This window comes from Bidens hawaiensis, unplaced genomic scaffold, assembly GCF_021521415.1.
Source record: "Bidens hawaiensis isolate Kalapana, Puna unplaced genomic scaffold, B.hawaiensis_p1.1 tig00053514_1, whole genome shotgun sequence".
NCBI classification, from domain to species: Eukaryota; Viridiplantae; Streptophyta; class Magnoliopsida; order Asterales; family Asteraceae; genus Bidens; species Bidens hawaiensis.
The window spans coordinates 1-17420 of record NW_027499645.1 but is presented as its reverse complement, the minus strand read 5'-3'; the positions used below and the strand labels follow the sequence as shown (position 1 = coordinate 17420).

Genomic DNA, 17420 nt, shown 5'->3' with positions numbered 1-17420 from the left:
CGCAGCGCGCTAAGAACGGTAGTTCTTCCCGCGACGCGCTAAGAATTGTAGTTCTTCTCGCAGCGCGCTAAGAATGGTAGTTCTTCCCACGGCGCGCTAAGGATAATAGTCCTTCCCGCGGCGCGCTAAGGATTGTTCTGTCTGCCTTCGCCCTCGCGCGTGCGCTCAAGCTTTCTCGCGCTATGTCTTGAGTCTTTTCTTCTGTTTAATCCAGCCGTTTACTTTTGTGTTGTCTTATCTTCTGTACTGTTGACCTGACCTATCTTATGTCTGAAAAGTTACTTTCGGCGCAGCATGCGCACCAACCCCATTGGTTGACAGAAAAAGTGACTGACATTATCTTTTGAGATCTGCTTTTCCATGCTTGACCAGTACCTTTATCTGACCCTCCCATGCCTGTTTACTGTTACCTGTCAGCTTTTCCTTTGCCCCCTGCAGCTGCCATATCTTTTGATATCTTTTGCTTTTGGAATCTTTTACTTTTTGGAGATCTTTTCCCCTTTTCTAGGGATTGTGTTCCCTAGGGTTTCCCTATAAATAATAATCTTATTTTCTTTCTAACACATCACACACAAACACTTAATTTAACCTCCTCCTTGCTCTCTCTGCCGCCTCCTCTCTCTGCCTTCGTCGTCTCTCCTGTTCTGCCCTGTTTTTCCGGTAATATATATATATTATATATAATAATTTACTTATTAATTATGCTAACTTATAATCAAGACTTAAACCAAATCATTAAAACAATAATCTTTAATTATAGGTTAACTTGTGCTTGTTTAAAGTTGGTTCTCGCTTTATCTTACACCGCATCGTTTGTCAAGTGAGTAATCTCGTACCTAATCCCTTTTTATTTTTAATGTTTTGGGATGTTCATGTGTTCATACAAACTTAGAGTCTTAAACTGTTTATGAACTTTAGTCGCGCAGTATCCCATGTGTTGAGGACGTAGACTTGGCTGTTTATTTGTATGTGTGGATCATTAACCGTCTTGTCGGTCTATTCCGCAGTTCTCATGGTACCATTAGATGAACACGGGAGAACAATCGTTTATGATTTTCTCTTTTGTTTACACTTGCACAGTCTTTCTTGTTTGTGAGCTCAATTGTGAGCACTGGCAGTCTATGAATCTTAGAGTTGGTCCCGATCAAATTACACCCTTGTTGAAAATCAGACATACACATGTTGCGCGCAGATTTATTGTTATCTATGTATTGTATTAAACTTGATTTCTCACCAACACGCAAGTGTTTGACGTTTTATTTTAACACATGTTCAGGTTTGCTGTAGCTACTTTTGGAGCTTGTGGACACGTAGGACGTTTTTACTTTTGGACCTAGATTAAAATGTAACAAGACAAGTTATTATTGTTCGAATATTTTGTCTTATAATATATTGATTTATGTTGATTTATGTTATCTTGTGTTTACGCTGCGCGTGCGTGAATGAATATATTTATTAAATATTGACACCCAATAGTGTCACGAGTAATGAAACAATATGTGGCGCCCCGATGTATAATCCGCCTTTGGTCGGGGTGTTACAGTGTGTGTCATTGAGTTTAGTCAAAATGTTAACTGAATCAGATCAAAAACTGACGAAGCGGAATCGAAATTATCTGAAAAACGGTTATCGATTATTTTTTTGTACCCTTGGTTAACCTAATAAATTAATCAAACCGAATCATTCATATTTTCACATATTTTTAGCTTTTGTACATTCATTTCATTTATTTCATGTTTATACCATCATTTAATGTATTTATATCTCCATTTCATATATTTATACCTTCCTTTTATATTTTTATGTATTTATGCATCCATTTCATGTGTTTCTAAGTAAAAGTTTTAGCCAAGACTGACTTTGGTTTTTTAAGTGAAAATAACCGAACCAAAAACTAACTAAATGAATTGAACAAATTGGTTAATTCAGTTGAGGCTAATAACTGAACCGTGCACACCACTATGTGTGTGTGTGTGAGAGGGAGGGAGGGAGGGAGACTCTTTTTTTTAAACGTTTGGAACTACTTCCAATACCTAAGTGAGCTTTCTTAAGATGAAATGTCAACCGCACAGCCTCAGCGTTTTTACAAGTTTTGTTTATGTTTAGGAATGCAAAAATCCTGATTTCGTCCAGACGATCAAGGCATGAGGGCATGACCCAACGACCAGATATATCGACATTGAGTATCTTCAACATAAAGTATGAGGTTTCAGAAAGAGAACGTAAAAGAAATATGGAAGTAAATATGATGTTGACAAGAGTGGCTTATCTTGTCTCCCTAAGAGTGATTTGAGTATATATAATTTAAAATCATATAAGTAAACTTATATTAAATATGTTAGTTTGAATAGCTTTTAAAATTATATTGTAAACTCATGCAAATGAAATATCTTGTCCCCACGGTCAATCCACCAGTCATCGCCAATTGCCTCCGGCCTTTGACCAAAGCCTGTAAAAACATTGGTAATGAAAGATCAAAGATCCAATAAGTTCAACGATATTAATGTGCAATTGTGCACATAAGGTCAGGAGCGAAATAGCGGACCCATCGTTTTTTTTTGTCGGGGTCACTCTTCGAATATAGGTGCCAAATGAGGTTCAATATTCATATATTCTATATAAAAAAAACAAGTGCCGGGTATTAGATAATTGTTGGGTCTAAGATTCTTAAACTCATGATTACAAAACTAAGGGTGCGTTTGGTTCACAAAATGTTTTAAAATTGGAATTGGAATTTAGAAGGAATTGAAATTGGAATTGGAATTTGAATTTAAGAGATTCCTTTGGAAAACAATCATTTGTTTGGTTATCCTTTCGTTGATTGGAATTGGAATGAACAAAATAGCTATAAAGACAAAATTGCCCTTAGAGAATCAACAAATATATTCGGTCATCTGCCTCTTAAAAGCCCCGCCGGTCACCACCGTCCCGACCACCACCAGTATGGTTAATGTTAACCTAGATCTTAAAAACACCTTCGTCTATCATTGGGGGAGGCGAGCTTCAACCGCCAATACATCACCATCCTGATCCAGATTTGAAATCAAAATCCATCACCGGCCATTACCAAGTAGCGACAATCAAAATCGAATCGATGAAGGAAAAACAGGGGGTTATGGTGGTTCTTATCTGGTCAGTAACACGATGGTGGCGCCTGCCGGTGTTTCAGGCACGTTTGACATAACGAAGGGAGTGGCGGCGATGCTTAGGCAATGTTATAGCCGAAAAACGTGGTTCAGATATCGATGGAATAACGTTGGTGGTGGTCACTGGAGAAAAGTGTTGGTGGTTGTCGCCGGAGAAAAATGTCGGTGTCGGTTGCGATTAGGAGATGAGGGTCAATAGTTTTGCTATTGTTTGTCAGGGACATTTATGTAATATATAAAGATTCCATTGATTAATCAAACTTTCCATAGATATAATGAAGGATTGTGAAATCCACAGTTTGAAGGAATTGGTTGGAATTGATTTCAATTCCACTTTCTTGTTTTGGCCAACCAAACATGTTATGAAATGGAATTTAAATTCCAATTCCATTGAAATCCTTTGAATTCCTACCAACCAAACATGCCATAAGATATTTGTCGTTGTGAAAAGTTCTCAATAGAAAACTTGTCGTTCATGTTAACGCACTTTGATGCTTAAAGTTATTGGTGGATGATATAAAGATGTTCTTGAGATGACCCTTTTGTAGGTATCAACATCCACATATTACATGCATATTGATGTAGGCATGAAAAAGAGGGCACGAACTACTTGACCATAAAGAGAAAGATACAAGTGACAATACCTAGTGTTTGGATAGGGTCTCGTGGACACGTGTTAACCTTTGTATGGAATAGTGGGTGCCAATGAACTATGTATCCAACCATTTAACAAAAATGAAATCAATAGTCTCGGCATGTCTTCATTACCCAACTACTTTTAGATTTTGACGTGCACATTTGGTTAGTTTTTGTTTCGCGTTTTGTGTATGGAAAACACGTGTTTAGTCTTAACATATATATATATACATCATGGAAAATGATATTCATCTTAGCCAGATGTCGTTTTATATCTATGAGATAATTAAACAAATAAAATAAATTGCCATTAAGGTTCAGTGGTCTATCTGTTCATACTCGAGGCCTATTTTCATCCCAAAGTTAGAATAGAAAGTTAGTAAAAGAAAATAAATAAACGACGAACACTAACTAAACGCGCTGCGCGCGGGGGGGGGGGGGGGGGGGGGGCGATATCATGAGACATAATCCACCAAGTGGGCCACCTGAGAAACTTAGTAAAATAAATTTAAAACTAATTATGTCTTAAAAACAAACATAGTTATTCAAGATTTGTCAACTAATTATGTCTTAGAATACAAAACCTAGATATTATAGATTTATCAATGGTATTAGTCAATTCTACCCAACCAAGTGAACTTCAAACCCTGTTGTGGGGTATTTAGGTGGATTATAGGTAGTATATAGAATTATAATGTGTGTCACCGTTATAAAAGCAAAACCAAAAAAGTTATTATAGATTGAATTATCTGGATAAGCCTTTTGAGTAAAGTACTCATAAGTTTCTAATACCAAAGATTGGTCCAAATATATTCTACCAACGAAATGTTGCAACTTTCCATCATAACGAAACCGATCAGTCATTAAACATCAGAAAACCAAAATATTAATTTTGAGGTCGATTTTTAACATAAAGGTAACCAAGTTTTAAAGTTGTTCAGTAAACCCTAAGATAAATGGACAACTCACATGCTCCAACTTTCAATTACTCAAAAGGTGTACAAGTTTTTATTATTTTAACTATCATCTTTTTGATCGCTATCGGTCTCAACTAACGAATTGGCTGATAACGATCTCTAATTTTATCATATTTGTTCTCAATAGTCAGCGACTAACGAAATGCTAACGCTTTTGACCGGAAAAAATATGATATAGTTGAAATTAATGAAAACCAATACACCTTAATCAAAAACATGAGCCTAAAATTTCCATCAATACAAAACGTGAAGAGGCTCACAAATCACAACATGCATATGTTCCATTAATAAATGGATGTGGAAAGCCTTGAGTAATAAGGTCATACCTTTCATGGTAAAAGATCTTAGATTGAAACTAGACAATGGGGATTATTAGGTGGGCAGTCGTAATTTTTGGCATAAATGGCTTACTATCAAAATCAATTTCTTCATTGTGAGTGTTTTATTAGATCGAATACCTACAAGATCAACTCTGGTGGCAATGGGAATCAACACCGGAGATACTTGTGGTTTGTGTGGTCTAGCACCTGAAACATCACTGCACGGATGATATGGTCGATTATATTCCTATGGATGAAATTACCGATCAAAACTAATTTAGAATCATTCCTAGCATACCTAGAAGACCCTACAAAGCTACAGTTCACAAAGGAGAAATCAAAGGCGTTACAAGCAATCATGATGGTTACGTGATAGAATCTTCAACGATAATCAGCGGATGCTAACAAAAGTAATTGGGGAAATTAATACAAACTCCTTCTTGTGGGTTAAAAATCAGGGCAAGAGATCCATGTTGGCTTGGTGTAGGTTTAATTTTGTAAACTTTTCATCATAAGCATTCCAGTCCATGTTTGTCGGGCATTTTTTTTTTCTTTTTTTTTTTGTTTGTAAGTATTTTGGGCTCCTAGCTGGCTTGTTAGAAGGTTCCCGTTTTTGGTTTTATATTATTCGGGCCGTTCAAAAGAAAAAAGGCAATGTATTACCGAGTAAATTAGGGTCCGATTGGCAAAAAAGACAGTCCTTGTCTAAGCTTGTAAGTGAAGCCAATTCATGTTGAAATGAGATTCTCACATCCCCTCTCAACTTTCCTCTTCTCACTTTAGCCACCGAATGCAGTCTTTTTCTTAAAATGGCATGGAAGTCCTCAAAAGCAAAAGAGATTAATCCACTTTCAAATATTCGAAAAGATCACCCAAATCTTCCATCCATTGATGCAATTTATCATATTTTACATTTCGTACAACATAGACGCAGATGTTTATGGTCCGGTTTTGATAAGAAAATAGCAGTCAGGTTTGCTTGACCTGATTTTGATTGGATTTTTCCTCATATACAAAATTTGTAGTAACTTTTTTAATAATAAAAATAAAACTGGTACATGAATATAATACATATACATAAATGCATATGTCTAAAAGGCTAAACTGAAGTAATAATAAATAAATGATGAATAAACGGTTTCATTTTCTAAACCATGAACATGTCAAACTAGTTTCGATTGGAGGATTCGGTTTGCTTCAAAATTTTATAAATGCTCCCTATTTGGATTCTCAATTCAATATTCTTCTTGTGAGATGCGTTATATACATCAAAGATGAAGAAATAGAAATATATTATATGTTACATCAAAGATGAAGAAATAGATATTTTAACAAATTTCTATAACAATAAAAAATATTTGGTTGGTTAGAAGTTAGAACCCAAATGAACCTAATATACCCATGACACAAATGGACTTAAATAAATCAAATTTTAATTTTAAATTATCACCTTAAAATAATTTAAAAAAAGGTGAAAACTGAAAAGGTCTTCAACATGGAGTGAAAATGTGAAATGCATCAAAATCAAACCCAGAAGTTTATGAGCTAGATCAACCAATTAACAATGTACAAGTTTTAGGCACGAAGTACAACCCATCGCAGCATTATAATCTTTAAAAAATGATTTATATTCAACAAAAATTCACAAGAAAATAAAAAAATTAAAAATAACATAAAACTTAGCTTTTGGAGGCATAAATTAACAATGCAAATCCTGTCTTCTTATCATCATTATTATCATCATCACCCTTAACAATCTTCTCTTCCAACCATAACCTGCTATCCAGCCCACTTCTTGTCCTGAACATAAACACCGCCCGACCCGACCCGGACCCGGACTCCGAACTAAAAAACCAGTCATGAACATCCCACATCAAATCCACCAGCAACCCATCCAAAAAAATGGTCTGATTCCCCCTAAAATTCCACTGCAGCCTCTTGACCCGAATCACGACCCGTTTATCTATACCCACCTGCAAAACCGGGTAATTCAAACCCTCGTTTTGTCCGGTACACCGGATCACAATATCATGCCAGTTTCCGGCATCGGAGAATTTAGCCTTTGTTGAATACAAAGTGTTGCCGGAATAATATTCTTTCCGGGAAATTAAACAATACTTTCCGATCCGTTTATACGTTTTGATTTTCTCATCCGACATGTCTCCGACCAACAAACCCAGTTCGGAATTGACGAGAATTGCAACGTAGTACCCTTCAGTCGGCTCGGCTCCGGCGCCGTACTGAGCCGACGAAAGATCGTAGCAAATTTCGACTCTTGAGCCGTTGATTTCGAGGGCTTTGGTGCCTTTCTTCTTACGGAAGATGCCGGAATGTGTGTTTAATCTGAAAATGGTAGTGGGTTGGTGGTTGCCGGAGGTGATGTGGAGGTGGTGGTCGGCGGTGGTGGGGTTACGGTGCCAGGTGACGGTGGTGAAGTGGTGGTCGCCGGAGGAGAGGGTGGTTTTGTATAGACTGGACACACTGGTTTGGGTGGCTGGGGTCAGATTATTATTATTTGGTGAAACGACTATACATGAAGAAGTTGGTGTGAATGATGAACATGATGAGGATGATGATTCGGAGACTTGGACGGAGTATTGACTGTAACATGAGATCAAATCCATCATAATGGAATGAAATGAAATGGTTAGGAAGTATAAATATTAATATGAATATAAAGATGAAGATGAAGATGAAGATGAAGATGGATATGAATATGAATATGAAGATGAAGATGATTCTTGGCTGTCATACTCGGTTTTGTATGGCTTTTTTTTATGTGAATTATGTAATAAATCACAAGAAATGTCCTTTTCTGTTGTTTTTTTTAATAATGAGTTTTCAATTATATGGTCATATCTGAGATTCTATTAATGTAATGTAATGTAATGCTACTCTTGTTGCTTTGATAATAAGCATAGTTGAATTGTTTTTATTGTTTTATTTATGTTTTGAGTTTGTTTGGAATGAGTCGTCGCGTTTTTTTCCAGTTTAGTTTGGATGTCATGCCAGTGATCTCTACTTTTTTCCGGTCTTTTTTAGGAGTGAGAGCGTCTATTAATGTAATGCTACTTGTTGCTTTGATAATAAGCATAGTTGGATTGTCTTTAAATGTTTTATTTATGTTTTGAGCTCGTTTGTAGGGAGTCGTCGCGTTTTTTTACAATTTAGTCTGGATGCTATGTCAGCGATCCCTATTTTTTTCCAGTCTTTCTTAGAAGTGAGAGTGTCTATTAATGTAATGCTACTTGTTGCTTTAATAATAAGCATAGTTGGATATTTCTCGTTGTTGTACTAATGTTTTGAGTTTTGTTTGGAGGGAGTCGTTGCGTTTTTTTTCCAGTTTAGTCCAAATATCATGTCAGCGATCTGTATTATTTTCTGGTCTTTCTCAGAAATGAAAGTGTCATCTTATTTATTTATTTCTTTTTGCAGTTTTTCTATTTTGATTTATGTTTTTTAATATAAAAGTATGTTACATAGTTTTCAATTATGTTTAATTAATATATTTGAAATCAAGTTAATTGCAAAACTAAAAGTAATTTCAATATATTGAAAAATTGAGCATTACAATAAAGTTTTGAGGAAAGTTCAACAAGGGTGTCAAATGGTTTATTTTGTTGTGACGTTGGGTATGATGATTGTTGGGTTATTTGACTAGGCATTCGAAACATGCTTTGTTTTAGCCTGTTGAGATGATTCCGTTTTATGAAAATAAAGACTGAAATGGATACGAAGAGTAGAGAATAGAGAAAGTAGAATTGTGTAAAATGTTATATTAAATGACACTAAATTTATAGGGTAAAATTATTTTGTTAAACAATAATGTGACAGTTAGACGGTCAAAAAAAGTCTGAAAAATGAACTCAGTAATGAATACATTCCCATGTTTCCGGTAAGCCGGTTGTTTCCAATGTGTATGTGCTTGCTCCACTCCATACCTTCTTAGTCAGATAGGCTATTTTACTGACATTAATTTGTCTTCAGGTGAAGTGAGATTTATTATTTTTGCTTATTTGGATTCGGCTTTCTATTTTCAGAACACACGGGCCATTTATTTTAAAATTTTATCACGAAAATATATCATCAAAAAATTTGTTCCAATAGGTTACGTTTTTATGGTGAGATAAGTTTCTTGGATTTACAGAATTTGGGATGTGTTTTATGAAAGTGAGAGTTGGTCCCCATGGAAATTAAAACCGAACTGTAGACCCACCAACTCCCCACATATGATTAAAAGCAGAGGAATAATGTGACTTTCATACACTTTTTATTTACGTTCTTTGCTTATTTTAATTTTTTATTGCATAACTACTTTTATTCATATTATTCATAAAAATTAGTTTATAACTTTAACGCCGGATATTTTATTAAAAGAATTCTAAAAATACGTATTAGCATGTATGAAAGTTTTGAGTTTAAATGTGACAGACGACAAAGATTAAGGTGTTGTTTGTTTTTGAAGACAAAAATTATTGGCAATCTGATTTCATCTGATTTTATGTCTGCAACTGAAGAGGTGATCTGAAAGTCTGTAATTTGTAAATACAATACTGTTTGCTTTATAAACTGGATATCGTCTGCATAAACTGAAAATTAGTCACCTATCATACATATCACAGTAGATAAAAGTCATTTAACGTCTATAGACTGCTAAAATAATTGGTGATGGTGTATGAACTGTGGAAGTGGGTGGCAGTGGACGATTGTGGTAGACGGTGAACTATGGTGGTGGTGATGGACGGTTATCGTGGTTGGTGAACGATGGTGGTGGGTGGTGGACGGTGGTGGTGGTGGTGGTAGTGGACAGTGGTAGTGGACGGTGGTGGTGGCCGACGATGGGTGGTGGTGGTGGTGGACGGTGGTGGACGATGGGTGGTGGTAATGGACGATGGTTGTGGCCGACGTTGGGTGGTCGTGGGTGGTGGACGGTGGTGGTGGCAGACGGTGTGGGTGGTGGTGGAGGATGACGGTGGGTGGTGGATGGGGGTGGTGACGAACGGTGGGTGGTGGTAGTGGACGGTGGTTGTGGCCAACGGTGGGTGGTGATGGTGATGAACGGTGATGGTGGGTGGTGGTGGTGGGTGGTGGTAGTTACTGGTGGTTGTGGCCGACGATGGGTGGTGGTAGTGATGGACGGTGGTGGTGGTGGGTGGTGGTGGTGGACAGTGGTGGTGATGGCGCACGGTGGGTGGTGGTGGTGGTGTTGGACATTGGGTATTGATAGGATGTTAAGAAGTGTGAAGAAGTTGAACAATTGCTTGTTTTTTAAGACCATAAAAGCATTTTTCGGATCTTTTTATTTAAAAAAAACAAATAGTTTTCAGGAGTTTATGTCTGCGCGCCTGTAGACATAAGTTCCTTGCAGACCTTTTAAGTAAAAACAAACATAACCTACATAAATCTGCCAATTAAGAAAAAATAGAAAAAATGTGTGGTCTAAATAGTTGAAACTCACTCTCACGTGAAATGTGAAATTTTATACTTTAATGAAAAAGAATGTTGCATTTTTATATAGTTTCAAACTAAGAATTTATAAAATGGCATGGACCCTTGAATGGTCTGGTTCTTAGGGCATGTTCCTCCATTATGTTGTGCCCAACTACTTGATCATATTATAATCAGTATATTTGCAATTGGACAGATCCGGTTCCTTTGGGGGTCCAACCCACGGTTGGCAGTTGGGGTTAGCCTGGTTCCATTTGGTGGAACATGGTTTGACCATTTTAGTTCACCCCTATAGTCCAAATGTATTCATTTTGGAAGTTGATGCAACCCCTTCATTAAATTTCTCTCATTTTGTTTTATTCTCAAGCCACCACAATCAATTTATCTCAACTTATAGATCTGGCTTCAAGATTCTTAAGTTTTGTCTAGTTCTTTTTTTTAATTTAATTTTATTTATTTTTTTACTTCAAGATTCTCCACACCACCAAATCTTTACACACAGTTACCACTTTGAATCCTAAGATGTGGCTTTATTTTTTTAAGCCAGATCTCAACTTATAGATCTGGCTTCAAGATTCTTAAGTTTTGTCTAGTTCTTTTTTTAATTTAATTTTATTTATTTTTTTACTTCAAGATTCTCCACACCACCAAATCTTTACACACAGTTACCACTTTGAATCCTAAGATGTCTGCCCTTCATTAGTGAAGACGTAGGTTTGATTCTTGCTTTGACCAATTCGAAAGGGACAGTCAAGGCTTTAATCCCAGGTTCGAACCCAACAAGGGGGGCGAGGATTTACGGATTCTATTCGGTTTCCGCACACCAAGGGTACGGTCACATGGCGGTCAGGAGTCGACCTTGAACATTGTCCTGAAAAAATAGTTTACACATGAGATTCTTTGCCGTTAAAAAAAAAGTTACCACTTTGATGTCCCTACGGGAACATTTAATTTTGTTACTTAATAATTTGAGTTAGATTGAATACACATATAAGTCTACTGTAGATGGGTTGTCATTTTCTAAATTCTAATACTCGGTTTTAAATTGCAAGTGCTTATGGCCAAATCAACTTCTGACCCCCTAGGTTTTTTGACCGGGTAATGTTTCATCACTATACTTGTGTCAATCAAAACCAAATCAAGAGGTATCTTGAAGTCTTGAGGATTGATAGACATCATAAACTTATATCATGCGTGTGATATTGCATAAACACTCCACATTTACACATTAAGTGCTGTGATACATAATATGATTATTTAACTATCTATTACTCAAGAAACACTACACTCAATTGTTTACGTGGTTCTTACAGCTCTCTACTTAATATGATTGAACGTGTCCTCGCATTCATGAATATGGCATTAATCATGGATACAAAGTCATGAAACGACATTTTACTTTTAAGTCAAAACAATGTTTTTTATCCACTCTTTGTTTTGCCTCACTTTAACCTTTGCATGTTAAGAGGGCGTTTGGGATTGCTTATTAAAACGGTTTATTAGATAAATATGTTCCGATACAAAAAAGAAATGGTTTTGTATGTGTAAGTAGATTGAGATTGTTGATTATACATTTATACCAAAGTAAAATTAGTTGTTTTAAATAACAGTTTATTTCGAATGGCAAAAATGTATAAACAACCACAAACACGGAAACACCCCTTCAAAAAAGAAGATACATTAATACCAGTCAAAATTAAAACCAAAATGAAAGCACACCCCTTAGAGGATTATAAAGCTATGTTGAAAACATAAAAGAGCACAAATGGTAAGATAAAGAAGTTTTCTTTTAGTCACAGATATTATAAACTAACATAGGCTGATATATATGCATGAATCTTGTTGCTTCCAGGAAGTCATTAGCAGACACTTTGTTAATAAAAAAATGAAAAATATCCAAATAAAACATAAAAGTAAGCTTAGAAAGGGACTTTTAAATTCTCTATCCCTAGTATAGCAGGCTGGAACCATTATTATGTAGATCTTTGGCTTTTTCTAATCTTTTTAGAGACAAGTATCTTATAAATAAATAATCAGCCAAAAAGTAAACTGGGATTTTGGACAAAATTCATGTGCTACATGAAAGCAGTTGGTACAAACAGTATACACATTTTTAAACACTCAATTTTTTGTAGCAAGAAAACGCTTTTGTTCGTCATCGAGTCGTTTTAACCATGTAAGTCCAAGATCATTTCCTGATTTTGCAACATTCTCAAATTGTTCTCTTGCCAATCGGATCGGGTTAGATTTAGGCTCACCTGATTTCTTAATTTCTGCTCGAACAAGGGTTTTTTAAATTGAATTTTGTTATAGATGTGAGAAGTTCATAGCCTGGTAGAAAAATGCATGCCATTTAGGTTTTAGCCAAAAGACAGAAAGAATCCAAGAAATGGGTTCCACTATTATATCTTAATGTCTGGATTTTAAAAATGAAGTGGGACTCTAAACATGATTAATGTCAAATGACCATAACAAATTTAGCCTGGATGCCAACAATATAAATATCAAATTGATTTTGGACTGAAGTAAAGATTTTGATAGAAAAAGAAAATAGATTAAATTAAAGTTTTTATTTTCTCCGGTCAATAAAAGATTATGTATTTAGTTTGTAATCATCACTGGCTTTATATGAAAAATAAAGAGCATATATTTACTTTTAGCTTAAATTTTATACAAAAATCAAAGATCATGCCTCTAATAAGAAGTGATCCACATGCTATTGCTGCCCAGCATGACCCTACTCATAGAAAGTACAAGTTTCGTGGTTTTTTGATCTTTAGCTACATGCTATTTCACTATTTTCAGCAACTTTTTATAACTTAACAAACTTTGTTGCTAAAAAATTGAGACTTTTTTGACTTTTGAGGTGAAAAGCATGCATACAATAAGCGTAGAGATTGTACAAAAACCGACCTATACTTACTAATACGAATAATAAAACTATGAGTTATTATATTCGTACCTTCTCCGAAGCTCGATGAACTTGCAACTAAAACATATAAAATGCTAATCCTATATAAAAATAAAAATAAAAATTTAACAAATTTGGAGCAAAAACCTGAAAAGTGTCATTAGTAAGTTAGTAACTAACAGTTATGTCTTGCATTCGTATACCTGGTCGGCTGCTTTCTCCAAATAATAAAAAGCTTGTTGATCGGTGTGAATGTCCTTATTCTGAGCATAATAATATATATCATCAGTTCATGGAAATATTTACTGTTTTCACATAAAATGGAGATCATATTTAAAAACCTCGATTTTCAAGTTACGACCCGGTTCATATTAAGCATCTGCATCACCCATATCTGCAGCTCCTCTGTTGCAAAATCAAGAAAAATGAAAATGCATTTTAAGGAAACTGTTTGACATTTGAGATATATTAAAAACTTACATAGCTTTACATTGTCCAGGGACGTGATATTTCAGGTGCCATCTGGACAACCAATATCTGGCATGTGTGTTGGCATTATAACTTCTAGAGCCATTTCAAATTTATCCTTTGCAGTCGTGGATAAATCATAAAATAACCGCATAAGGAAATAAGTATATATTAATTCAGGTAAGAACATCCGAATAATAAATACACGTTAATGTGGTTACGCATTTTCTTACCTTAAGGTGAGGAATGAGGCGTTCTTCGGGCTCACAATAATCAATCACCCTATCAACTTCCTTCAATGCATTCCACCCTTTTGCAATATATTCCATTGCCATTTTATTTCTACTGTGCAGTTCTCGCTGCAATAAAATCAAACCAATGGATGTAACACATTATTTACAATTTACTGTTTCTTTGTAAGGTCAGTTTTAAATAATATTAGTCAGTGATTTTCGTACTACGGTATGTAAAGTCCAATGCTGCATAGTTTAGGCAAATGCATATGTAAATATGTAATAGTACCTGTTGATTGAAATGAGCAAGACTGAATTTTTTCGGAGTAGAACCATCAACTATTTTCAGCAACATTTAAAGCAATAGGCGTAGGTGTTCATGCGCTTCTTGAAGTTCTCTTCTTAAAACTAGTTACATATTAAACATCTGTCCAAGGTCAGTAGGTCACTCACCAAAGTTTCAGATTTTCCTTCATAAAAGGACAGTTTTTCTAACAAAAAGTTGTGATCTTAATCAGTTACTTTTACAGTAACTAATTAACATTAGTGTACAAGACATACCATCAGTTTCAATAAGAAGCTAGTTTCACTGGTTGGCTTTAAGGTGATAACAGGGTTTCATATTTCCGAATTTAGAATTTTGGATTTCAATGATAGTTTACATTTTGTCCAAATAACGCCATCAAATAACTGCATCCGAAATTCTGAATTCCCCTAAAAGATTATGAAAGCCCACTTGGTAAATGCGCTTGTTAATTGTTACTTAGCTTTCTTCCCTCATAAACCAATCTTTTAAGACTTAAAAAAATAAAAAATGTGTATAGCAATCTCACTTGATCTTACAAACAATTAACGGTAAGTATCAAAAGTGAAACGTTTAGCCAGTCGAGTAGCAATCCTTAGAAGACATATATACGAACACATATGGTGTATTGGTGTGCATCATGTAACGTGCGTAAATAACGAGTATAAATTGATAAAATAATCATTTCATTAAATTTTTAACTAGTTACGGAATAAAGGATAACCAATGAAGAGGTATGTACCCGCCTCAACACCACGCAAGGCGGGTCAACCCACAAGATAAAGACATTATGAAGGCACAAAGCCAAAACCTATGCGCATGGCGCATACAAAACATGCTCAGGCATCATATGCCCAGGCACACATATGCTCGCGCATCACATATGCGCGCAGCGCATCAGCGCGCGGCGCATATCACATGCTCGTGCATATCACATCTGCGCATGAAATATCTGCGCGTGAGAATAAAGAGAAGACCCCGCGCATCCTCAGGGTGAGCGCATATCATACGTGCACATAATCAACCTCGTCCTTATCCAAATCAGGATTAGGGCAACCTTGATTGTGCACATCAGACAACCTTCCAGAAGGTATCTTTTAAGGAGAAAGAATATGCTGATGTTGATAGCTGCCGAATGAAAGGTCGACAACTCAGCATGACACATGTGTTACCAAGTTATTACAACCAACGAGAAAGCGCCAGGTGTCCCAGAGGACACGTGGCGCAGTGCGATTGGAGGAAGCCAACGAGGTTGAGCCCAACCCGGTGGTAACCCTAGCACTATAAATACAGCATCAACTCCACTTTTATGACACATTCACACTCAATCATTGACAGTTACAAGCAGTGATATCACATTCAATCATATTGAATTATATTCACTCACAGTCAGTTACAGAAAACACACAGTCACACAATCAAGAGTATTCAGCGATTCAGCGATACTCTTGAGATTGACTGACTCACACATTATTATCTTCTCCACAAAGATACTGATTCTCACGCCGGAGGGTTACCCCAAAGAGGACCCCTCTGTCCCTTTCTGAGGGGTAAGTAACGGCGTTGTTCATTTTGTAGGTGGAAGAACACGGATTCAGAGGAACCATCGGTGAAACAGTTTAATCATACCCGGGGAAAGTAGATCTGCTACCAGTGAGTAGATCCACGTTTCTTCATTGGCGCCATCTACTGTTACAAACGGCAATCAGATCTCATCCAGATCTACAAAAAAATCAATCACCATGGTTTCTGGAGTTCGTAACGTTGATCAAGCTCTGGAGGATATTGAACGTGAGGGTGTTAACGACGGACAGCAGGTTCTGAGGGTTCCGCGTGATTCTACGCGTACCACCAGCAACCGTCCCTTCGTCACAACCCCTCACGGCCAGACTGAAACTCCTCCAGACGATCACACGTTACAAAATATGGCCGGCGCGAAGCTGAAAGGACCAATGGGTCCAGAAGATGAAGCAAATGATCCGAATGAATGGCTCATAAACGAGCAGCGGCGTCTGATTGAAAAGTACAACGAAATGGTCAAGCAGAAGAAGCTAGCCGACCAAGCACAAATGCAAGCTTTTGATAAGCAGACTACAAAGAGGCCGCGCGCGCCGGAAGAGGGACATTCTGTTCACACTGCACACACTGAGTTCAGTGATGAAGAAGTGCATAGCATGAGGAAGACACGGGATACTCATGCAGGAGGCTCACAGCTTCGCGCGCCTGTGAACATGGCGCCTGGAGCCAGAGCAGATCTGGATCTGCACATGCCGTACAGCCCACCGATCAGAGGGCAAGTGGACGTAACCACGCCCTATAGACCAGCCATCCTGGTAAAACACTCAAGTTTACTGCGCGCATCGCGCAGGCTCCCATCCAGCACAAGACAAAGATGCCAAGTGGTCTGGGCAAATATGATGGCACAACAGATCCAGATGACTTTTTGCAAGGTTTCTATAACACGGAAACCTAGAGAGCTGGACGATGCCAACATGGTGTCATATGTTTGCTCGCTGCCTCACGGGCGCAGCGCGGGTATGGTTCGAGAGCTTGCCGACAGGGCAAATTGATGGGTTCGAGGAACTATTAGAAAAGTTCCAAGCCCACTTCGTACAGCAGCGCAGGCACACGCGCGATCCTGATGACATCATGCACTGCATACGCAGGAATGATGAAACGATTGAAGATTACATCACTCGTTTCAATCAGGAATCCCTGGCAATCGGGGGTATAACTGAGCAGCTCCTGCGCGTGGCCTTATACAAGGCTGCGCGCAGTGATCAACTCCGCCGGGCTCTTGTAAGCAAGATGGTATGCCCACCACGTGGGCCAAGTTAATGGAGGCATCGCGAGTTTTCGCGAGAAATGAGAAACAGATTGCCCAAGATAGGGCAAGAGAAAGAGCGCATCAGGCAGAGTCACCGCGCAGCAAAGATAAGAGGGCCAAACAGAACTCTGTATGGTCCAGGTTGCAGCC

At 37.2% G+C, this 17420-nt stretch overlaps 1 protein-coding gene across 1 annotated transcript; it reads right to left on the bottom strand.

Moving 5' to 3' along the window:
* Positions 1-6758: 6758 nt before the first annotated feature.
* On the bottom strand, positions 6759-7706 carry LOC143600157 (uncharacterized). The gene has a single exon (XM_077077922.1). It carries the CDS (start codon positions 7704-7706, stop codon positions 6759-6761), a length of 948 nt encoding a protein of 315 aa, XP_076934037.1.
* Between the last annotated feature and the right edge of the window lie 9714 nt (positions 7707-17420).